The 24,412-nt window shown below is 42.7% G+C and overlaps 1 protein-coding gene across 1 annotated transcript; it reads left to right on the top strand.

The window, feature by feature from the left end:
* Positions 1 to 22,856, top strand: CD9 (CD9 molecule). The gene is made up of 8 exons (XM_062007385.1): positions 1 to 198; positions 11,712 to 11,814; positions 14,579 to 14,676; positions 15,859 to 15,933; positions 16,868 to 16,960; positions 17,535 to 17,624; positions 20,632 to 20,715; positions 21,386 to 22,856. Exons 1-8 carry the CDS (start codon positions 133 to 135, stop codon positions 21,449 to 21,451), a joined length of 675 nt encoding a protein of 224 aa, XP_061863369.1. The 5' UTR covers positions 1 to 132; the 3' UTR covers positions 21,452 to 22,856.
* Positions 22,857 to 24,412: the final 1,556 nt, after the last annotated feature.

The raw sequence follows: 24,412 nt of genomic DNA, 5'->3' as shown, positions 1-24,412 counted from the left end.
GCCGGGCAGTCGCGGGGAGGGGGAAGCCCGAGCGAGAGACCTGAGGCGAGCCGGATTTAAGGAGTGGTGCCAGAGGGAGGTGTCTTTGCTGTTAACTGTTCCTCCTGTTGGACGCCCGGCGCTCCAGCTACCATGCCCGTCAAAGGAGGCACCAAGTGCATTAAGTATCTGCTCTTCGGCTTCAACTTCATTTTCTGGGTGAGAGACCCGCGCTGGGGGAGCCTTCTCTGCGGAGCACGGGGCGCGGCGAGGCTGTCCCTCCTTGCTCGCTCCCTGCATGGGGGGGAGCCTCACGGAAGGGGGTTGGGGAGGGGCAAAGTCCCGCGGGCGGTGGTTTTATTGCGTTGTTTTGTTTGTTTGTTTGTTTCGGGAGTTTTGCTACTTCTCTCGTTCTCTTTCCACCCCTGTGCCGCCCGTGAGGAAACGGGGTGGGTGCCGGCCCAGCTCCCCGCAGCTCCCTCATGCCGCGGGGCCTTTCGCAGCGCTCGCGGGGCGGCCCCTCCGCACCGCGCTCCCTGGGACAGGACGGGCCGGGCCTGTCCCCGGGCAGGCATCTCATCCGTCTTAGGCTTGGAGGCGCGGGGCCGGGCTGAGACTGCTATCGAACGGCTGCGGGGGAGCAGCCGCGCGCGCTTACCTGTTGCGGCACTAAATAAACGTGCCGTGCGCCATATATTCACCACGAGGTGTCTGAACAAGACCCAGCCCCCTAGTTTATTTTCTTTTTTTCGGGGGGTGGGGGGGCCGTGGTTAGCATAAAGCACACAGGGTGTCCTGCTTGTTAACGCGTGCGGGAGGCGCTGGCGATGAGGGCAGCTTCCCTGCCTCCCGCCTCCAGCAGTACATACAGCGCTCTCCCTGAAACTCTCTTTTCGGGTTGTACTTAATAGCTTTTCCAATGGGAAGACTGTAACGGAGGTGATGAGCCTGTTTCTCGCAAGTTATTTCTTGCGGTCGCGGTCGTTGTGAGCTCATCTTGCTGAGAGTCCCAGCTGAAGCTGTGGCTTCTGCTTCGGATGTTCTGGACAGCGTCTTGTAAAGAAAATCCCAAAATACTTATCTGTAGGAGTATGCCACCACCACAAGTGGAAATTGTATCTCCAGTGCAGTTTCTGGCACGGCCGCCTCTTGTTTGCCAGGTCGTGTCAGAAAACGTGGTTTAACTGAGAGGTTATGGCAGCTTCTCAAGCGCTTAGGGTGTGGACATCTGAGTTTGGCATCACCAGCCTTATGGAAAAGTACACAGAGAACACGGTACAACTGCCTGTTTGCCTATTGTATAGGTGTGTGGCTCAGAGAATAAAAAAAAAAAAAAGTGTTTTCTCTTTGCTGTCTGTTACCTTGGAGAAATGCATATGTGACTCCTTTTCACCCCTCTGACATGGAGAAATTAAGTCAGAGATGTAGAAAGAAACCCCTTCTGGAGTCAATTACAGTATTGTGTGTGGAATGACTGGAAGACACACTGCTAATGGATAAAATATTTGTGAACCCTCTACTTAGAAATGTTTTTTGTCAAAGTAAGAAAATTGAACTGGGCTGCAGTTGAGGGAAGTTGTGCAGATGAGCTTTACAAGGGCACCTGAAAGCGTGTGTTGTCACCTGAGACTCGCCAGGAGAGTGAACAGAGGAGTAACATTTGGAGGGCTGTAGGTGGTAAGAAGAAAACTCCTAACAACATACTGGCTGAGACTTATGGGCCAAGGAGATGCCTAAACCTCTTACTGAAACAGTTTGTGGTTTGCTTTGTGGGTTTTTTATAGTTTCAAAAGCTACAAAATTTCTACAAACTCTTTTGCCACAGCAAGCATTCTTGTGTTATAAAGGCATTGTTTCAAAGATGTTCTTGACACCAGCATTACCACTTTAATCTTTAGGGTTGAAAATAAGGAATGTCTTTCTGTTTAGCTCAAGAGATAGCTATTGCTTGGGAGTGTCATCATAGTAAAACTCAGAAGCTTTACTTGTTCCTTTGGGTGGCCATAAAGCATGGCTGCAGGTTTGACCTGTTTAACAGGGTGGAGAGGGGAAACATGGTGGGAAAGGCGGCTGTACCACCCAAGAAGGGCTGCTGCCCAGAGGAGCCATGAGGATGCAGCTCTCCAAGTGGTGGTCTTGGGGTTTGACAGTGCACAGCTAGATATGGGAAAAGGGAGAGAAGGAGTAAGGAGGAATAATTCAAGTGAGATGAATTCTTCTTCCTCTCTGAGTATTCAACAAGTGGCTGAAAGCACCAAGGAGCAGTAAGTGCAAGCAGCTTGAGCTGTTAGCCAGAGATAAGTGTTAGTAAATGAGGTAGCATAGCCCTTACTTCTCAGGGCTCACTAAATATATCCATGCCACACCAAAGCTGTCAAAACTGAGTTCTAAGTATGGTTTTAATGAACCTGCTGTCCTCTACGGAGGAATAAAGTAGCAGTGTCTTGTTCTAGTTTAGACTTTTAGATCTTAGTGAACGGTGTAATAAGAAAGGGATGTTGGGGCAGGCAGCACTAGAGGGCAGGATCAACTATAATAATAAAGCTTTCATGTTTCTTATGGCATTGAAGATGTTAAAAGTCTAAGTAATGAAAGTAAATCAAGCATAAGTGTTGTGCCTGAGTGCATTTCAGATCCTAAAATTGAAGGTACAGTCAGTGACTGGTTCTTGGTCTTGGGACCTCTCCCCAAGAAGAAAAACAAACCTTTGCTTGATTCTGTGTAGTCTATGTATGTAGGGGTCCTATTGCACAAGTGCTAGTCAGGAATGGTGACAATGGTGTCATTAGATTTAATGCATTGTCCGAAGCAAGGGAAGCTGAAAGGTCCCTTGATGATGTGATCAAGCTTACACAGTACTTGCTTTTTTTGAAATGACTTGCCTCAAAGATATGTGAGGGATTTAAATAAGGGAAAGGAAAGTTTTAGGAATAACCTGCGAAAGCAAATTCAACTAACATATCCCTCTACAGACATATTAGCACCAGGGAGCTTTTGAGGCAGACAGTAATCTATCTGGGTGTAATAATGTGTTGGGAGTGATGTTCTGCGGGATTTTCTCTTACTAGGGACTGATTAGGGAAGACCTTGGGCAAGTTCTGTGCTGTAACCTGTCATTCACTCTGAATCTCTCCAAGGCTTGGATTGACCTCTTGATGAAAAGATAGTAAAACAACAACAGCAAGTGCCAATTAACAACTTTCCAGGATCACACAGGAGTTACCTAATCAAAATGTGTTTGTAGATCTGAAAAAAAGCCCCACCCTCTTGCTCACCACCCACTTCAGTGTGGTGAGGCTGAAATGCTGTGAATTAGAGGCTGTTTTATATTATTCTGGGACATGTAGAGAGTGGCACACATGGTGCCTCTGGAATAGGCAGATGAGAAGATTCTTTAAAAATAAGAAGCTGATGTACACATGGAGATACGACATTGGAGAAGAGAGAATGGCTACTGCAAGAGGAAGTCAGACATCACAGAACTGTTAACTTTGAAGCCTTCAAAAGCCTAAGTTTTGGAGAGAGCGATTGCAGGCTGATGTTAGTTCACTTGTTCAGTGTCTCCTGGAAATCCTAAGGCTTTTAGGGAAACTAAGCCATCCCGGAGTGAGAACCTGGCAGGAATTAAATTGCTGACTGAGTGAAGGTGGGACTGTCCTATGGTGGAGAGAACTAGCAGAGCTGGCACATAGGAACAAACTGCGTGCTGGTCAATAATGTCCCACCTAATCTGGAAAAGCACATGAGGTAAACTGGTGCTTGAGTAGCATCCCATTGTTCAGAGTGATGAAGGATGTTCTAAGTGGGTGCTTACTAGCGTAGCAGGGTACATGACAAGAGTGACACTCACCAAAGGTAGACATCAAGTAACATGTGGGCAGCAGGAGCAGGAAGCAGCCTGGAGTTATGGACTAGTTGTTTCAAGGGCAGCTGCTGCCACAAAGAAATTAAGGAAGAAAGGAGTCTAGAATGGCTTCACAAAAGCACCAGATGAGTGCTCAGCAACAGCAGGAAAACCAGTTTCAGAAGTGAAGGACCTAGCAAAGAGGAAAGGTGGTGCCAGTGCATAAATCTCTGGCCTGCTGTGGGCTGGGTTGGTGGTCTACCTGCCTTGAAAGGAATGTAGTGGAGTTTGGTAAGGGAATCGCTCAAATTCTTGCTCACTGTTTTGATACAGTCAGGTCCTACTTGTTACTTGGACAGTCATGGTCCTATAGACCTCTGTCATGTTTCCCTCTTCTCTTTTCTGGGCTGAAGAATCCTTATCCACTCACAGTTCCTGACAGCAGAAACCTTCCCCTCCCTTTCGCAGAGGTGATGTGGAGTGTGTGGTTCAGGGGTTACCTAGTTATTAAATACAGTGTTCATCAGCCTTCAGTTAATTTTTCTCTCTGTCTCTTTGCACAACCTGTAAGTGCTTAACTTGTAAACTGTGAGGTTAATCCTGGGAAAGGCTGCTGTCTGCCTTGTTCTGATAACCCTTCTTGAGGAGCCCCCTTGTAGGATGCTGTGCTGGATTATGATAACTGGTCTGATGTTTTTTTCTCCACTTGATAAGGCTAAGTCAGGTGTATATCTCACCGGCACGATGATCTGACACTTACGGGACTCCAGAACTTTGTTTAAAGTGTGCTTGTGGCCTAAATGGAAGGCAGGAGGGGACATGACACTCCTAGGTGGTGATACAAATACTTCTGGAGTCTGATTAACCACTGCATTTGCAGGGAGTTGTGTTTTGTGTTGTGTTTTTTTTTTTTTTAGTGTTATCCTTGACTAGATCAGTAAGTCAGGTCATCTAGTCCCCTGTGAGGTGTGAGAATGAGAGGTGGCTATGTTTTCCCTTGGGATCAGGTATTGCTGCAGGCACCAGGCTCCTTGCTGCTATTTTGCTGCTCTTGTCAGGGCTGGTATGCTCCCACCTGGGTTTGTATACAGTTCTTCTGTCTCAGCATTACTAGTGCTGGCCCTGGTATCTTTGCATCTGGTCTGTAATGAAAGCTGTACCCATTTAGGCCTTTGGAAGTTCAGATTTGATTTGGTGGGAGATACTGAGGCTGATCTAGACCCAATAGAGATTTCCTACCCCAGACTGTCTTGAGCTTGGCAAGAAGTCAAGGGAAACATTGCATTATGTGCCTTAAACCTGAGCAGTGGAGTGGTCTTACCAAAGTGGTTTTGAACAAGCTTAGTGTATGCTTATGTTTGATTACTTTGAGTTGTGTAATGAGTGACTACCTCTATCTGAGCTCCCTTAACTCCTGGGGTTTGCTCAGGCTTGTTGGCCCTGGAGACAAAGTCTTTTCCCAGTAAAATGCTCTGCTCCTCTGGGCAGCCCTGTGCGTGTTGGGTGAGCACCTGGCATGGCCAGAAATATTAAGTGTGTGCCTCTGTTCTCTCACTGGCTTTTTTTTGCTGCTGAATTAAAAGCAAGGACTTGCATCATTAACCTTAAATGCTGTGTTTTTCCCTTGTGAATTTTGTGGAATAAAAAGGCAAAGAAGTGCTGTAGCATACAGCCAGAGTTCAGGTTAAGTCTTTGAGCAAGTATATTCTTGCTTATTTATGTTATAAGGCAACTATCTTGTCCTGGCTCTCTGCAATTCAGAGCATTTTGTGTTATAAACAAATACATTTTTCTGTGGGAGTGCCTGCTAAAGTAAGATTAGCACGATGAGGCCTGGAGGGTGCTTCCTTCTGTAACATGAAGATACTTGTGACTTTGGTCTGAGCCATAAATTTATCGGCTTGTGCTGCAACAGAACTGTTCATAACAGTTTGGTGCTCTGACTTCTGCAGAGGATCTTCCCTGCTTGAGCAGTAAAGAGGACTTGCAGGGAAATATGCGTGTGTGTTTGTGCACAAACACAGAAGGGACAGAAGTTACTTGGTTTTGGCTTTCTGTAATCAAGTGATTGAATTGCTGACTGTGATGTGTGAGTCAAAATGCTTCTTGGGCTCCACTCAAAGTGTTTTTACTCTAGTAAGGACTGGGAAGTCAGGAATGGACTTGGAGGGTGTTGCCTTGAGAAACCTGATGTGAAACTACTTGTACTAAGAGTTCCAGCAGTCTTAGCTCCTATTTTCAATTCAAATTGCAAGTATAGTAGACTGGCTTCTGAATAGGAACTTGCATGAAATGGTCACTAATCTTGGCAGTGGTTCAGGCAGCCTGTAATGCTGCTCCTACTGTACTGGAGCACCATTTTATTGCAATAAATGCTGTGACATTAACTTTGCCCACAACATTCTTGAAACTAGCTTAACCAGAAAGAAAATACTTCCTTTTCAATCTCCTTTTTTTTTCTTTCCAAAGGAGTTTGGAAATAGCTGCTATTTCTTAAATAACTGCTACCACGCATTGCACTCTGTTAGGAAAGTGGTTTTTTTTTTTTCCCAGAAGTTTGAGGACTTGCGCAGTTGTGGATAACACTAATCTTGTAATAAGGGATTCAGAGTAATGTTGAGCCTCATCTGTACTTACTGTTTATAAGTTTTGTTTATAGAGTACCAGCAAGTAACAGGACTGAAATAGTTCATTACTGCTTGTGATGTTCTCAATTTCTATGCCTATGTGCTTTGCAACATTATATATCTGGTCCTGGCTTCAATAATCCATTGTCTTAGAGAGGAAGAAGTTAGTTGTCTGTCTTAGGCAGAGGAAGATCTAAGTCAGTTTTTAAGCTGAATTTTTTTATCTGTTTGAGTTGAAGGGATAGTAGCGTCTTTTTCAGTGTACTCTTGGCACACCATGGGTAAAACCTTCGTGAGGAACAGTCATTTAGAGCCTGGCATGCCTTTCTGCTTCAAGGGAAAGTTCTGTTAAATGCAATGCTGGGCAGACAACACTGGAGGTAGTATTTATGTTTGACTGAGCACCATATTTCCACATATTGACTTACCTTATGTTAAACGTAATACTGTAAACTTGATAGGATTTGTATATAAGCTTGGGCTGAAAGTGCTAAAATAGCAGAACCTGTCATTTCTTGTATAAAGCCTTTTTTTTTTTTAGACTTTGATCTATGTATTAGGAGTTGTTGTAGTGTCTTATTTCTTCTCTATCCCTGCCTCAATGTTATGCAAGTGGAGGAAGTAACCTAGTGGATGCTGGTGGGGGAGGAGATATCCTCCTTCTAAATATTTATCTGCTCCCTCTAAGGACTTGAAAAGTGCTTGGACCTTGAGCCATTTGAGAGGTGGTTCTGTCTGTCGAAAGGTAAGATCCTGCAAGGTATCTGCAAGTAGTGGAGTGTTTGCCTGGGAATTATCTTTTCTGAAGATGGATCAAGGTGTCAAGTTCAGAAGGGACTGAAAAAAATGGTCCATGCAAAATAGTGGTTAAACCACAAATAAACTTTCTGTCTTCCCAAAACAGTGTCGTACGTTGCCGTGTAATGGGATATGTTAGCAAAAATTAGAATTTCTAGTTTGAAAAGCTCAAGCATTCAGTATGTTTATACCAGTATCATTAAATCTAATGATTTTCTGTGCAGGTCTTCTGCTGTGAGACTGTATCCGTGAAATATCAGGTGTTAAAGGAAGAGAAATGCAATAGAAGCTCCTTGATAGCATGCTTCAGCACTGAATTCAAGTTCATGCTGAAGTTAGCTGTGGATGGTGAAGGGAGAAAGACAGTGTTCTGTATGGCTTCTGCCTCAAGGATAGAAGGGTTGTTTAAATCAAGTACATAGGAACTGTCCTCTGCAGTGGTACAGATCCTTTATCAGTTATCTCTTGCCATATGGAAGGCTAAAAGAACACAGGGTGTCAAGATAAATACTGTGACACATCCTTAGACATGCTGAGGAAAAATACATGTCACTTGCAAGGAGGACCAGCAGAGCAATGGAAAAGATTGGCTTCAGAGAAGGCATTTGTGAGGGTGTGGAGCTGGATGGGTGGGGAAGAGGGAAGTCCTGCACAGAGTGCTTGCTGGAGAAGATGCAGAGGCTGTGTAAGAAAGGAAGACAGACCGAAAAAGCCAGTTTTGCCTGTTGCAACAGGCAGAAAGATGCATGAAGGAGCAGAGCTTTTGAGGCAATGGGATGATGCTTTCATGTGATGCACGATTGAGTTTAAGGGAGCTCCAAGAAAACAAGGAGACTCCATCGGATTAGAGGAGAAATTACATGATATTTGTATCCTTCCTTTAGCATATGTCCACTGCAGCCGTAGAATTAAGTCAAGAAGAAATGAGCTAGGAGCAGGAATATGCTTAGGGAAAACACAAGGAAGCCTGAGTTGCTTTAGCAAGAACATCAGTAGCATATTTGTGCCAGGATGTGCTGTTACTGGGGAGTCACTGATACAAACTTTTCCAACACAGTGAATAGTACTAAGTAAAGAATAGTACCCCTCTAACTTCACGCTTTGGTCAGATCCGTAAAACTTTCTTCTGAGTTCCCTTCCCTGTACTTGTTACTACAGGAACATAAAGCTTGTGTGTTTCATAAGTATGCAAACCTGTTTCCTTAGTTTTGTAGTTTTTTGAGTAGACAAAGTTGCTAGCTTCAGAAAAACAGTTGTGTTCTTTCTCAGTTAAATTTCTTTTTTGGCACAAGACAGATGTACTTAGAAATATCCTGTATTAGTCAACTGCTATGACAAAACAGATCTGTTAGATTGGGGAAACGTTTGGCTTAAACCTAACAACCAGCTCTTCAGGGGATCTGCTTTCATGCAGCTTAGACAGGGAGGCTTGTACCTCTTTCCTGAGGAAGAAGAGCACAGCTACCAAAACCTACTGATGTAGCGCTGGCAAGCAGAGGGGTGACCATGTACCAGTTCCTGGTGTGCCAGGTTGGTTTGAGATGCTGCCAAGTGCAATGGATGTACGTAGGACTGGGCTTGCCTCAGAGGCAGACTTTGGTGCCCTTGTCTTTTGTTGTTTGGATGGAAACTTGAAGCTTCAAATTACTTTATTTCTGCTTTAAAACTGCCTTTTTTAGTTCAGTGGTCACTGTGGGTAGGAAGAGCACAAACAGAACATGAGTCTGCTTTCCTTAAAGTGACCTTTTGTCTTGTTTTTTCTTGAGAGAAGGAGATGTATTTTTCCTAGTCCACAGGGAGAGAACTACCACTTTACTTCTAACTTTTTTTAGTGATGTGGAGCAGTTTGCTGGCATTAAGTATCATTGCTGGTCTGTGATCCCATGAATCTTTTGCCTCCTTGTGTTCATCTTAAGTTTTTCACAGGTTAACTACTTGCCTAAAAAGAAAACATACCACTTCCACCCACTACCACCACCCAGAGTCAAGCTGGGTTTTTTTGAAAGGAGCTGTATTAGATATGTCAGCTCTGCCAAATGTTAACCAACCAGTTTGTTTCCAAAGAGATTGTTAACTGAGACTTCTGCTTTGCTTGGTTTTGTAGGGTTATCTACACTATTTTAACTTGTCTTAGATTTTCTTCACGATTTGAATACTGTGGCCTTAAAGGTCTGCTGGGAGATCAGCTCTGGGTTTTAGTTTTACAGTCCCTTGCTGCACTGCCCCTGAGCATTCTACTTGAACGCTGAGACTTGTCAAACCACAAATATAGGTAGGTGCAGACAGCTGTGTGTGCACAGGCTTGTGGGTTTGCAACTGGGGAGTTCCTAGCAAGATAAGTGGAGGCTGTAGGTTTCTGATGCTGCAGATATGGATGCCTGTAAGAGCTGAAGCCTGTTTGACCCAGGAAAGTGCGTCTCAGGCAGAGTATCTTTAAATACTGGATAACTTTACTGTAGGCTAGAGCAGTGTGTCACTTAAGCTCTCCTGGCTTTTGAACTGAAGTGAGATGAGATTGCAAAAGCTTTTTTGAAGTGATGCTGTTAGCAGTGAGTACAGGTAAAGCTGCAACCTTTCTTTCTGCCAGTCCCTTTCTTGCACCTCTCCCTTCCCCTGGGGTGCTGCTGTGGAACAATAAGTGTTGTGACATACCGTCCACTACCAAATTTCTTTGGCATAACTTGGAATTATTTTGTCAGCATAGCCTTAACAAGGGAAACAGCAGGTATGTGCAGGCTTTGTTCTTGCTGTGTACTTCTTGAGTAAGCCTGCGCCTACGCACTCCTGACACAAAGTCACTGTTGTGTAGGTCTGGAAAGCTCCATTTGGGTTTGGCTCTTTCTGCATTATATATCACTTCATCTTTTACCCAGATAAAACCCTACAGCTCCTCTTTGACGCAGGCTTGGGAGTCAGGTGTCTGCTACACAAGAAATGCTGGTTTTGCTGGCATGGCTGCCTTTCAACTTTGCTTCACTGATACCTGAGCCCGTTAGTGTTTCATTTGGGATGCTTTCTGCCAAGAAGCTACTAGGGATGTACCTTCCCTTAAACCCTTGTTTAACTCCATTCTCTTTGTGCTGTGAGAATCTTCCATACTGTGGTTTTTTTTTTGCAAGAGTAGGCTTAGGCGGCTAGCAAAGACAGCCATGGGTAGCAAAGCTGTACCTGCCATTGAATATGAACACTCATAGCAGAGAGAGAAGGCTTGCAGACTCCTCATGGGGAAAGTGTGGGACTGAGGGACCTTGTCTTGGTGTGGAAGGAGTATACACACGCTTTCAGTGGGAATGCCTTCCATATTCCCTCTGAAAATCAACATTAGTAACCACTTTCTGGTTTCTTGGAGGCAAATCAAGAATGTTATTACCCTCTTCTAGAAGGAACTCCTCATCAGAGCTAAGGCTTTGGGATTTTTTTCTTTTCATGCATGTTTTGCCTCACAAAGCTCTAGAATTTCTTACAGCTCACTTTTAAGCTTAAATTTTTAATATCTGCTGCAATGTGTGATATTTCTGTCCTTATCTCACTTTTTCAGAGCCTTTTCTGATAAGTAAATGGCCTTCAAAGGAAAGGCACACTCTCCAACTTTTTAGTTTGTCCTAGGTTCTCTTTCTGCATGTAAGATGACCTTAGGTTTTTTAACTCTTTCAAGCATGAGGAGGATTCAGACTGTTCAAAGCCAACTGTTTACATTTGCCTTGCCAGAGTGCAATTCCCTCTTTCTTGCAACATTTCTCTGGTACCTTTTGCCAGATATTTCATCCAGAAGCTGACTTATATACATGATGACTTGCTGCAGATGCAGGCACTAAAGTTAAGAGGAACCTGGAGGCATGCAGGCAGAGATGGTAACAAAATAAGACTATATATCATCTAAAACTTGATTTGCATTGTTCCAAATCAGCAGAAAACATTGCTGTTTCAACAGCTGTGTTTCCTCTTCCTGTCAGTGTGGTAACTTACTAGATGGGTTTCCTCTGTTTTTGCATGAATAAATACTCTTTCCAAACCTCACTGTAGTATACTGAATTGTTACTAGTCTGATATGCTAAGACTTTTAGCTTGCCTTACAAGACACTTATTCTTGCGATGCACTTGTCCTTTGGCTTAAGATCACTAAGCCATGCTAAATCACTGCAGTCACCCAAAATAGAGCAATGGGTGAAGGGATCACTGGAAGCATTGACATTTGGCACCTCAGCAAGCCTTTGCTGTTTTTGGTAAAGAACAAAAATGCCCTTGTTTTTGTGTGGCATTGTAGTTCAATATGTAAACACATCTGTCACCTAGATGCTTCATGTCAGGAACTAAGTTTGTTCTTGTTTTGGTATCATCATCCTTTTATGTTGGTCCTTTGTCAATAACAGAGCTGTATCCTGTGTTTACTTCTGATGTTGTTACTAATACAAGAGTTAATATATTAATTGGTATTATTTAACAAGGCTTTCATGTTATTACAGCTTGCAGGGACAGCAGTTCTTGCAATTGGACTATGGCTTCGGTTTGATTCTCAGACTAAAAGCATCTTTGAACTGGAATCCAACAATGCAACGTTTTACACAGGTAAACTAAAAGAATGAGAGATCACACTTTTGCACTCTGTTTTCTAGGCTGCTTAAAAACCTTTGCCTTCCTCGAAGGCTAAAGACAAGAGTGCCCTACAGAATCTCAGTGGGGCAGAGAGTAGCTTCCCCTTGCCTATGGAGGGGTCAGCCTCTGGGGTGAGCTCTCCTGTGGACAGTAGCATGTGGTTTCTTGGTGCTCTATGCATTGTATATTACTTCATCTTTTTCCCAGCTTAAACCCTGCAGTTCCTCTTTGGGCAGTGTTAAGCATTTTGTCATCCTAGGGGCTCCTGGTAGACACAAAGGACCATTCTTCCTGAGTCAGCAAAGTTTCAGTTTAAACTAAATGGGTAGTCACAGGTAGCATCAATAACTTTTTTCTCCAAAGTGACCAACTTAAGCTACCCAAAACAACTGTCACCTCTTCTCTAAGAAGGAGTATATGTGCTCCTTGGCTCCTCTGCTAACATACTGAACATAATGGAAAGGATGCACAAATTTCTCAGTCTGTATGAGCAACTATAACAGCAGCCTAGATCTATGTAGCTTTAGTTAGGCCAGGTGGAAGTTATCCCTTGATATATTCTGTTTTGGGAGATTACCAGTTAGAGAACAAACATGCATGTCTTCAATTTGCTATTATAATACTGTAGGAGTTCTTAGCCAAATCAGATTTTTATCTTAATGTTTTGATCTCTACAGTCACTTTTAGCTATATTTGAAGGCCTCTGACAATTGGGAGGAAGGCAAATTCAGTTATGTACCTTTCTTATGTCTACATCATCTTTGATTTGAACAATCCTTTTACATATGTATTTTACATCCCTGTAGCATCTGGATTTGCAATGTCCTGTGTGGCGTCGCTCATTAGCCATCCACAGCATGGATAGGTTGGTCTTTCTGTTGCCAAGATAACTGGCTTCTGATGAGCTACCCAACTGTCACAACAGCCAAAATGGTGTCTGAAGGGTCAGTTAAGACTAAGACATGCTGGGAGGCAAAATTTACATTGCAGCCCTATAGTACTGAGGTACCCTGTGCTTAAAGGGAGTACTGTGAAGAATGAGTTAGACTTTGAGACCATAGTTGGGAATATCGAAATGCTTGTGTAGCTTCACAAAGAGGGCACAGGCATGCAGAGAGCCTAGCTGTGAGGAAGCTTGTATTTTGCCCTCAGTAATGCTGGCATGGTAGCAAACTGAGTTTCTCTTGCAGCTGTCAGGAAGATTTTTCAGATGTTTTTAACTGGGCCGTGGAAGGGAAACAAAAATCTAAAAACTTCACCATTTTGCTGAATATTTAACAAGTGTTATTTTGGGTATTATAAAACAACTCTTTTCACCTCCTAAAACATAAAAGTTTTATGATACAATACTTAAGCTACTAGCTGAATGCAGTCAGTGAAACCTACTTGAAATCTCTGTAGATTAGACTTAAATTTTAAAATTTAGTAAGAATTACTATTTTAACACATTTTTCTGGAACTAGTTACTGTATGCAGTTTCCAATAGGAAAGAGAAAATTTGCACCTATTAACAACAAGGCAAGTCACTTCAAAAGCTTTCTATACTACTGAAAATAAACTGAACTAAGATATTCTGCCGGATTCTTTTTTTTTTCAAAATGGAATGAAGTTTAAATCTAGGGTAGCAAAACGATGCCAGAATTTCCTGCTAACAAATGTAGGGCTTGATCACTTACATATACTTAATCAAGTAGGTGTTTATTTTGGCAGCTGTTCTTATGTGTTTGCATCTAGTAAGTACAATTTCTAGATGCTTACATATGCCTTGCTTTAAATGTTATTGATTGGTTTTCTGAAGGCCAGAGCTGTATTTTTGTATGTATTGATGGAAATGTCATTCTACATGCTTTGTGCTGATTGTCTCATGTCTCATCTCCAGTAACACTTTCTTGCCATCCTTTGGGAGTGATTTTGCTTGCTACATCTAGCTGTGCTTACCAGCTAGTAGCTGTAATGCTTAACCTTCCAGCTCCCAAGCTTAGGAGGAGGAAATTGGGCATAAATTGAGTCTTTTAGCCCAGAAATGCTTGCCCTGTGTGCTCCAACACAGTCACTACCAAAATTCTGGGCAGAATGATCTACAGGTGCAGTGAATTGATATGGTTTGAAGAAGTATCTGCTTTTGCAAAACGAGGAAAGTTTCTTGTTGTTACAGAGGCTGTCAAGTTAGGTAGATGAAGCAAAGGCTGGTACCACCATGACTGGTGGAATAATTAGTGTTTCCTGATGGAAAAGCAGGGTAGGAAAGCGTTTAAAGCCTTCTGATAGATGATTATGATGGCTTCCAATACCCATTCTCCCAGAGATAGTATGCTTCATGAAATATCAGATGATGATAAATCCCTAGCTCCAACTGTCCCTAACTGCAGCACTCTCTTCATCTGAAGGTAAGTTGATAAAACTGTCTCAGAGACAGACTTTAAATGTGTCTTACAGTTTGTGTTAAATTGCTTGGTGTTGCCCATTTTTTAAAACTTGTGAAACTGTGGCAGTGGTACACATTAGTTGTTATAAGTTGTGGGAAATGTATTGATAAATAAAATCTTCAAATTTTGAGATGTTTGCTTCAGAAATTAAGCACAGCCCTCTTTCTGCTTGAAACACCTCGGTAAAGAAGCTTAAACCTCAGCAAAAGCTACAAATGGTATTTGTGGAGCAACTGATTTTATGCCTTGCTGGTGAGATCTCAGCTAGTTTGTATATGTCTTTTTTTTTTTATTTTTCTTATCCTCCCTAGGAGTTTACATCCTTATTGGAGCTGGTGCACTTATGATGCTGGTTGGCTTCTTGGGATGCTGTGGTGCGTTGCAGGAATCTCAATGTATGCTTGGCCTGGTAAGCGTTCAGAGTAGTGTTTAAATGTTTAGCAGTGTGATGAGAAAGGAAGAAAAACATTCATGTGCAGCTAAGAGCAGCAGATGCTGATTGTTTTGGCTCTGCAGTTAAACTCACGGTCACCTACATAATGCAAAACTGTTAAATATATCTTCTATTTCCGGCCCTAAATGCAAACGTCCTTGTTGTATTTGAATACAGAATGACTTTGGGAGTTAGTGACGTATTCAGGCATTGAGAGTGAGAATATGTGCAGAATGAAAATGTTAAGAGTGATGCTACTTATTAAATAGTTTGTCCTGACCTCTGAAGGCTGTGGAATCTTTAACGTTTTGAGACCAGAACTGTGATGTTTGATCCCTGAAACAACAAGCCCCTACTGTTCATAACTGTGGGATGAGCTCTTGTTGACAACTGCTTTGTGAGCCAATTGTTGGAGAGCAACCTCATTGTTTTCAGACTGGAGGGTCCATTAGAGCTTACTGGGTTCATGCACATCTGTACACTTGTGGGAACTACTCATCCAAATAACCAGAAGACTTAGTTAATAAAAGACTGCTACTGTAGTCGGTGGAAAACACAGTTCCCCTTCTGTGTCACAGAAGTTAATTTCATGTGCTTCTTGCAAAATTATGCCTGTAGCCCATTGTTGTAACTGAGTATCTCTCTTTACAGTGCCTTTAAATGGTAGTGATGTTTTGAAAAAAGTGGTAGTTGGTTAAACACATATGACACTTTTCTTTCCGTTTTATGGGATACACAACAGAGAAGTGACCATTAGCTCTCTGGGAGTTGGTGGCAAGCTTGGCATTAAGTAATTACTCCTAAAGCAACAGGAGTGACAAACAAGAGAAAAGAATTGATGTCAGCTGTTATGATGTCTGATGTGGGCAACTTCAAAGTCTGAGTTAACAGATGATTGATTTTAATTAACACTGATCAAAAAGGAGGAATTCTGCTTGGAAAACACTGCCAGGCTTTCTGATGCACCTGGAAAAAGTGCTGACCTGGTGCAGTCCTCTTTCCTTATCTTAGCAGTGTTTCAGACCTCCAACTGGAACCTGATCAGTGACAATGCCCACAAGGCTAGATGCTGGGGACTGGACAAGGTTACAATATGTATATGTGATACTGTTTAGTAGTGCTGTGGTCTTAATTAATGATGTAAACTTTCTTTTCCAGTTCTTCTTATTCCTTTTTGTGATTTTTGCCCTTGAAATTGCTGCTGCAATCTGGGGATTTGCAAATAAAGAAAAGGTAGGCTACTCTTAAAAGTTGGCAAGGTGGTGGAATGCTGAAACAAGCTTGCCCAGAAGTTGTGGCTGCCCTGTCTTTGGAAGTGTTCAAAATCAGACTGGGTGGGGCTTTGGGCAATTGAATCTGTTGACAGATATCTCCACCCATGGCAGAGGGGCTGGACAGGATGATCTGCAGAGGTCCTTTGCAACCCAAACTATTCTGATTCTTTGACTGTACCAACAGGAAGTTAGCAGTCTCCTGAAATTAATACCAGTACTAGTCAAATGCTGATTACCTGGGAAACTTAGGAGGGGAAGAAGATGCATTCTAGCAAAATACAAGAAATTAAACTCTAATATTTGGGACTGGAGTAGAGAAACCAGAATCCAAGATGCTGTTCCATTCTAGAAATATCCTCCATGGCAGTACTTGGCTGAGCTGTGAAGCAAAATGGGCCATCTCTGAAGCTTTGTCATTTCTAGATGTGAGCTGGGTCAGCTATAGACTGAAGGTTTGCATCTAAAAATGACAGATCTGAGCTGTAACCTCACAGCAGTCAAGCTTCTGTTGCTGTTCAAAATAAGATTCTGGGTGATCAAGGTTGCTTTTCTGCTTGTATTATACAACAGGGGAATATAGCAACCTCTGTGGAATAGAACATTTTTGTGTAATCACTGTGCAAAGACTTGGTTCTCTTACCCCAAGAAGCTCAGAGCTTTGGAAGGGAAACTGACTCTTACCTGTTTAGGTGTGGCTTTTAAGATGAGCATACCAGTTAGGCTCGCCTGTTTATTTGAGAAGTGCTGTCCACCTTCTGTTTCCACTCTCTATTTCTATATGTTAAAAGGATGGGTATCATAAATTGCAGAATTTTTAATGACTGAAAACAATTTTTCCATAATTAGTATTAGGGCAAGTCAGTGAGTCACCACAACTCTTTGCTGCCCTTTAGGTCATTGAAGAATTAAAGGACTTCTACAAGGAAACATATATGAAGCGATCTCAACCTGCTGCCAGAGAGACCCTGAAAGCATTTCAGTTAGCTGTAAGTATGTGGTTATACTTAAACTAGACAGGAATGCAGGTCATTCAGAGTGTTCATGTGATCAAGTCCCCTGTATGAGTCTAGTACCTTACTACCTAGAAGAAATCAAAGGAGTATTGTTACAGACTGCAGAGGACATATCTTTGTATCACTGAATTCAGTATGCCTTTTTGTCCCTCTGAACCTCCAAAATGCATAGAACTAGTTCTTGTTTTCCTAAAACTCGGAAGCAAGCTGAGAAACTCTAGATCTGTGATATTGATCTAGAGGCACATAGTATGCGTACCTGCTTGTCTGAGGGGTTAACTTTTGTAAGGAGTACAAGCTGTCACCAAAATTAAGGTATTTATACTTAATGAGATTGGGCTCTTTCCTTCGGGATCTTGTCCTTTAGCAAATGTAACAAAGGCTTTTTAAAATCAGGCTTATGGCAGTCACCTTATGCAAACTTGCTTAGAAGTCTTGCTAAGGTCTGCACTAAGACCTAATGTAATCTATTTCTCCTTTTTTTTTTTTTTACCAAATACAGGGTGAAGATTAGGAGTATTTAACTTGCTTCTGTTTTCTTTTGCAGCTAGACTGCTGTGGTCTTACAGGAGGTCTGGAGCAGCAGTTTATGGACACCTGTCCGAAGAAGAGCCTCCTTGAGTCTGTTACTGTAGCGGTAAAGCATGATTTAATTCATCAACAGCTCTGCCCAAGGAGTAGAATGAGAAACACTTTCTGAAATTCCCATGTCACACTTACTTAGCAACCCACCTCCAGTCCAATTGTGAAAAGTAATGTACCCTTCCTTACTGTGGGAAGAACAAGCAGAGGGCAGCAGGAAATCTGAGTTTGCAGTGTGCAGCCTGTATCTCACTTAGACTCACTGGTGTGGTGGACAGTGAAGGCCAAAGCTTCACCTAAAGAAAAAAATATGCTAGAGATGTCTGTTCTCCTGACTGCTGCTGTTGACAGAGCACCTTCCAAGTGTTGCACAGGGGCTGTCGTCTCCCCTCCTGATTAGGGAGAAATAGCATGAGGTGGGAGCACATCTTGCAGTTTTAGCAAGGAAAAGGAGAAAGAGGGTGTATTCCATTGGTGGCCTGTTCAGGTGAGTGTCATTATGAAGCCAATTATCTGAATCAGATTCCCCTGTTGAAATATTGCTGGAAGGGTGTCTGTGTGCCACACATAGAGGGGAGGCATATTGTAGAGTTCTTAACTACCCTCTTTCCTCCTCTTACAACTGTCGTGTGTTCCTGCCTCATGTTCCAAGACAGCCTGTATGAGTCTTCTCGTAGAAAATAAGGTTCTTGTAATGCAGAATTGAATTACTGACTTGATGATATTTTTTTTTACTTGCTCTCTTTTCACTGCAGATGATTCTGTGTCTTTAAATATCTGACCATGAGTCATTTCAGTCTGTATTTAGACTGCATCTTTAGTCCTGTCCCCACAGTTGTCTCAGAGTTAGACTATAAGGGAGTAGCTGTGATAGCATGCAGGTTTTATTGTTTGTTTTCATTCTAAATGTGTTTTAACTTCATCTATTGAACTTCATCTTGCAATGTGTTTATGGCCTAGTCCCAACTGTAGAACAAAAGTAGGCAGACTGATTAAAGTGGTGTAATGGTGTGTCTGATCTATATGTCTCTAAAGTGCTTTATTGATATTCTGACTTAACTGATTAATTCTTGTCAGTATATCCCTTTAATCCTCAACTCAGTCTTTCCTTCTGGGACTGGAAAAGGAGCAACTAAAGAAAGTAGTTTTCAACAGTTTACTTGTCTGATAATAGAGTCATAGAATGGTAGGAGTTGGAAGGGACCTTTAGAGGTCATCTAGTCCAACCTTCTTGCTAAAGCAGGTACACCTAGATCAGATCACACAGGACTATCCAGGCAGCTTCTGATACTGGAGTAAATAGGACAGAAGTTGGGATGAAACTTTGACCAGCCACTAGGCTCTTAAAGAATTATCTTTCTCAAAGTTTCTTATTCTTGGCTGCTACATGTCTTTGCTGGAGAAAGGACTGTACTTAAATTCACAACTAAAGAAAAAGGTACCTTGTTCCCCCAGGAGCTTTGGACTGGCACATATGCCTTTGCACATAGCCTAGGATGTATGCACTCAAGAAATCCTGCCCTTCCCATGCACCTTGTGTTTGTTAAGCATCTGCAAAATAAATCATAGAATGGTAGGGGTGGGAAGGGACCTTTAGAGGTCATCTAGTCCAACCCCCTTGCAGAAGCAGGTTCACCTAGATCAGGTTGCATAGGAATGTCTCCAGGCAGATCTTAAAGACCTCCAAGGAAGGAGACTCCACAACGCCTCTGGACAGCCTGTTCCACTGCTCCCTCACCCTCACAGTGAAATAGTTTCTCGTAAATATAAGTGGAACTTTTTGTGTTCCAGCTTCATCCCATTACCCCTTGTCCTGTTGCTAGCTACTATAGAAAAAAGGAATGACCCAACCTCCTGATACTCACCCTTTAGATATTTATAAATGTTAATAAGATCTCCCCTCAGTCTCCTCTTCTCCAGACTAAACAGCCCCAGTTCCTGCAGCCTTTCCTCATAGGAAAGATGTTCCAGTCCCCTGATCATCTTGGTGGCCCTGAGCTGGACTCTCTCCAGGACTCTCCTGTCCTTCTTGAGTTGAGGAGCCCAGAACTGGACACAGGACTCCAGATGAGGCCTCACCAGGGCAGAGTAGAGGCCTGGGAAAACCTCCCTTGACCTGCTGGCCACACTCTTCTTGATGCATCCCAGGATGCCATTGGCCTTCTTGGCCATGAGGGCACATTGCTGGCTCATGGTTTATTGTCAATCAGGACTCACAGGTCTCTCTCTGCAGAGCTGCTCTTCAGTAGTTTAACACCCAGCCTGTACTGGTGCAGGGGGTTGTTCCTTCCCAGATGCAGGACTCTGCACTTTTCCTTGTTGAACCTCACGAGGTTCCTCTGTGCCCAACTCTCAGGCTGGTCAAGAACCCACTGAATGGCAGCACAGCCTTCTGGGGAATCAGCCAGTCCTCCCAGTTTGGTGTCAACAGTGAACTTGCTGAGGGTGCACTCTGTCCCCTCATCCAGGTCGTTGGTGAAGATGTTGAACAAGACTGGCCCCAGAACCAATCCCTGTGGAACTCCAGTGGCCACAGGCCTCCAACCTGATTCTGTGCCATTGATCACCATCCTCTGGGCTCTGTCATTCAGCCAGCTCTTGATCTACCTCACTGTCTACTCATCCAAGCCACACTGCTTGAGCAATTGGATTTCTCCAATAGCAATTGGAGATATCGAGTGACTTCAAATCTGTTTTAAAAAGGGCTCAACAATACAGCAGCTTAAATGCTGACTACTATTAAGTAGCAAGCTGAGTTCTATAAAACTGCTATTGGTCCTTATCTACCTGATGTTGAGAAGGGAATCTTGCTGTAGTCATGGTACAATTAAGTGGTTTAGATATTTGAGTAGATTTAAACTTTTCTCCCAGCTTTTGTGTTGGAACACCCCTGTCTCTCTTTAAAGATATGAAAATGCCAGTTGAAAGCAGCTTTCTAAAGATGGGTCCTCATCTCGAAGTGCGAGCTGACTTGGTCAAAGATGTTGCATCAATTGGTAGTCGTGAGCTCAAGTAAGCAGAAGGAAGCCTTTTGCATGTATGAACAGTCTTTTTCTTTTCAGTCATGCCCTTCTGCCATTGATGATGTCTTCAATTCAAAATTGAATGTGATCGGAGCAGTTGGCCTTGGCATTGCTGTAATAATGGTGAGTTTCCAGGTCTCAGATCCTTCTAGCAGGGGTGTGAGCCATGTTTGGCATGACGGGCTCCAGGCCTGTTCCACTGATGGCAAGTACTGGCAGGACCAGGGTGTGTGCCGTGGGGCCCTGAGGCTGTGCACAGGGTGGAGTGTCTTGGTCCTCTCTGCTGCTGCTGTGGGTTAGGATCTGCCTCCTCATTCTAGCACTGGTGAAGCTGTGTCAGTAGCACATGTATGTGTAGGGCAAAGATGTATTGGTCACGCTGCCAGCCCTGTTCTTAGTCATCTGTTGAGGATCTTTAATTGTTATGAAGAAAACAAAAGCAAAGACTCTGCTAGAGAACTGAAATAACATTGCTAATGAGGAAAAATTATACTCTTTTTATTTAAATTTTCTGGAGGGAAGTATGACATGAATGCAAATATGCTGGAATGTTCACAGATTTCTTTGGGGATATGGCAGTGGTTTGTAACTGACATGTTTGAAGTATTGAGCGTGAAGGGAGCTCACGACAATGGACTGAAGTTTGGGGGTGGAGGGGCAGGGAGATGAACTGCAGAGTGAAGTGTTAAATGTAGTGTCTGGGCTGGGAAGGGCAGCTTTACTTGTACCCATGTTGACAGAAGAGTGTGCCTTGGTCCCCCAATTTTTCTAAGGCCTTTTGTTTTCTTTGCAGATCTTCGGCATGATATTCAGTATGGTTCTCTGCTGTGCTATCCGCAGAAACAGAGAGATGGTCTGAGCTAAAAACCCAAGATGGCTGCACTATATAAAAAAAAATCCTTGTCATTAACTTTAGTGTTCTGAAAGCATTTCTAAAAAGTTATATATTTGTTACCTTTTTAATGCTTTATTTGGTACTGATGTAGGTTTGCTTTGTATGTTATAGGTTAAAATGATAAAAGTATATCTAACTCAAGACAAATATTGTACATAAAATATCTGACTTTCTTGAAACTTACATAATTTGGATGTAATTTATGTTGGAGACAATTTGATACTTAATAAAGAGTAAGATGTATTGTATGCTTGTGCAGAAGAGGAGATTTTTACTACGCTTATTGACATACTGTTTGATGCACAGCATGGAGTTAAACTTGCATAACAAATTCAGTGTTAAATCAATAGCGCTTTAATATAAAGCAGGAAATAACTCCTATGCCAATTCCTTATTTTAAGGGAATTCCAAGGAATGGAAAATGACTGTCAGAGCATGTTAGGGAGGATGTCTCAGTTCTTCCTTCCATTGGGCTCTGAACAAAAGCAGTTCATAATTATGTTCCTAAAATGTTACTACTGTAACACTTTGACCATCATCTTCATAAAGGGTGGCAAAGGATGACTGTCTAGTGGCAATACACAGGCAGTGGTACGTTGATGCAAAGAGGCTGGGTTCTACCCTGGAGCCAGCTGGGTTTCTATCAGCCTGTCTGCTGACATAACTCTGTCTGCTGGCATCTGACATGGCCTCAGTCCCTTGACAAGGCAGATTCCTGTAGTGCATGCTCAGGACTTTTCTCAGTGGCTGGCTTTGCTTTGTTTCTCCAAAGCCAGTGAAGTACAATCATGTGTGCCAAATCTCAGGTTTCCAATTGGGAAAAACGTAAGTTACATGGGAAGTAACTGTACAGAGATGTGGCTATCCTGTTTCAGTTTAAAAATAGATATGTGAGGGAGCAGAGAGATTAGTGTGGAACCCTTAGCCTAAAGAATTAACAATTTGTCATGTACTCTAAATGGCTCTGTCTTCTCCACCTTCTGGTGGAGACTGCCTATGGTTTAGATCCTTGCCTCCTGTATGTTATGTTGTCCTGCTGTAGCATCTCAGCTGTGTTCCTAGGAGCTTCTGGTCTCTGTCCCCTAGGCACTACAAACATCTCTTAGACTTTTCTTGTTCCCACCCTTCTCTTGGAAGGAAGTTGGTGTTTATTATGAGAACAATTCTAATATTTGAGGATTAGTCCCTGATTGTAGCTCTGAACTAATGCATGAATGTGTTGCCTGCTATTGTTAGACATTGTTGCTTGTCTAAGGGGTTATGCAAAGCATACAGCTCTCCTCTGTAACTCGTTGCATTATTTGGTGTTCATGGGGCCTTCATGAAAAGAAAAATAACCTGGATTTCAAAAAAGTCAACTTGTAATCATGCTGTTGTGTGTCTTAAACTGGAATGATTCCAACAAGGAGCTGATCTAACTTTCTTCCTTGGATGTATGAAAGCCTGAAGGGAAAAATCTAATCTTATATGGGAATTTGAGAGCTACCCTGTCCCTGAGCTCTTGCAGAACAGGAAAGCAGCATTTTTGCTAGCTGTGCAGTTCTGGGCACGAACTGAAAATGGCACCTGAAAGAGCAGGGTTGATTTGCTGTCAACAATAATCAAAGCTTACTGCTGACTTTGCCTGCCCTTGGTTTTATTGCTCTATATTGGTATGTGTGTCCAGGTTGCCCACACACATGACTGTGGCCCAACAGTAGCAATGTTTGTCAGTACCCAGGAAGAAGCAAGGGGCTGTAACTAGGGTGATGGGGTGCTGAGCCTTGTCAGTTCTCAGCTCATGAGGTGAGTTTGGGTGACAGCTACCAAAGAAGCTCTCAAACTGGCATCCAGGTCAACTGAATACATGGATTGAAGTTTATATCTTCTACTGTTGCTGCCTTCTACAGAAGCTGTATGGAGGCTTCCTGGGGTTAGTGCTTACCTTGCAATGCCTTAACCATAGTGTTTACAGCAACACTCCATGCCTCTGTGATGCCTGACCCCCTGTTGAAATCCTACAGCACAATCTTTGGCACTTCTTGAACATCCATGTGTGTAGGTTGGTATTTTCAGAGTAATCAACAGGTGGGTAAGTCTTATTTTATCAGAGAAGAAAGAGTTACTGTGTCTGAGTATTACTCTCATTTTAACAAGAACATGAACTACAGGTGCAGTCATCCTAAGATCTGCAGACTAGCCTGGAATGAGTACTTCTCAGTAGTGAATGCCGAGTTACATGATGTTTTATTTTAAAAGTAGCAGTTGTGACTGAACTTTGAAAAATTTGGTTCTAAGCCATGGCAGCCCTTGTGTTGGTAACACTGATGGCCCAAGTAGAGAATGAGTTTCCACCTTCAAGTGAGGTCAGGATTTTCTTGAGGAAACTGGAGCAGAATATGACTTGTAAAGTAATACATTGACTCAAGTGTACAAAAGAGATTATGGCCTTCTCTGAGAAGCGAGAATTGTGAAATTACAGTCCTGAAGGGAAGACACCATTTGAGACAATGCCAGAGTGAGACTTCTTTTTTCCATGGATGTGTTATAACAGAAGTGACTAACAGTGGTGTAATGCTTGTGAAGGGAGAGAAGAGTGAAGTGAGTTACAGTGCAGTGAGAGTCCTTGCTAGGAAGAGGTCTGTCCTGGGTTGATGGGTCAGCAGTTGGAGAAAACGAGGAGTAGGAAAAAATTAATATAGAAGTGAGATGTAATGTCTATTGGGAGAAAAATACAGCATGAGGGAAAATTATGGAAGTAAAATAGTTCTTTGTGTTTTCTATCCTATCATAGCTTTGCCATCGATAAACAGAAAGGTGTAACTATGTGTTGTCGTTTAACCCATCAGCATCATCCAACTGCTTGCTCACTCTTCCCCTTCCCACTGGGAAGGGGGCAAAAAAATGAAATTTATGGGTTGAGAGAACAGTTTAATTATTAAAATG

The sequence above is a fragment of the Colius striatus genome, chromosome 1, assembly GCF_028858725.1.
Source record: "Colius striatus isolate bColStr4 chromosome 1, bColStr4.1.hap1, whole genome shotgun sequence".
In the NCBI taxonomy this organism is placed as follows: domain Eukaryota; kingdom Metazoa; phylum Chordata; class Aves; order Coliiformes; family Coliidae; genus Colius; species Colius striatus.
Note: the sequence above shows the minus strand (reverse complement) of the source record. Positions and strands in the feature narration are given on the sequence as shown.

Excerpts from the sequence above, each read along its gene's own strand:
- CD9 (XM_062007385.1), top strand. The coding sequence starts at position 133 with ATGCCCGTCAAAGGAGGCACCAAGTGCATTAAGTATCTGCTCTTCGGC. Across the intron at positions 199-11,711 it reads GCTTCAACTTCATTTTCTGG|CTTGCAGGGACAGCAGTTCT; the intron begins GTGAGAGACCCG and ends ATGTTATTACAG. Across the intron at positions 20,716-21,385 it reads TTGGCATTGCTGTAATAATG|ATCTTCGGCATGATATTCAG; the intron begins GTGAGTTTCCAG and ends TTTTCTTTGCAG.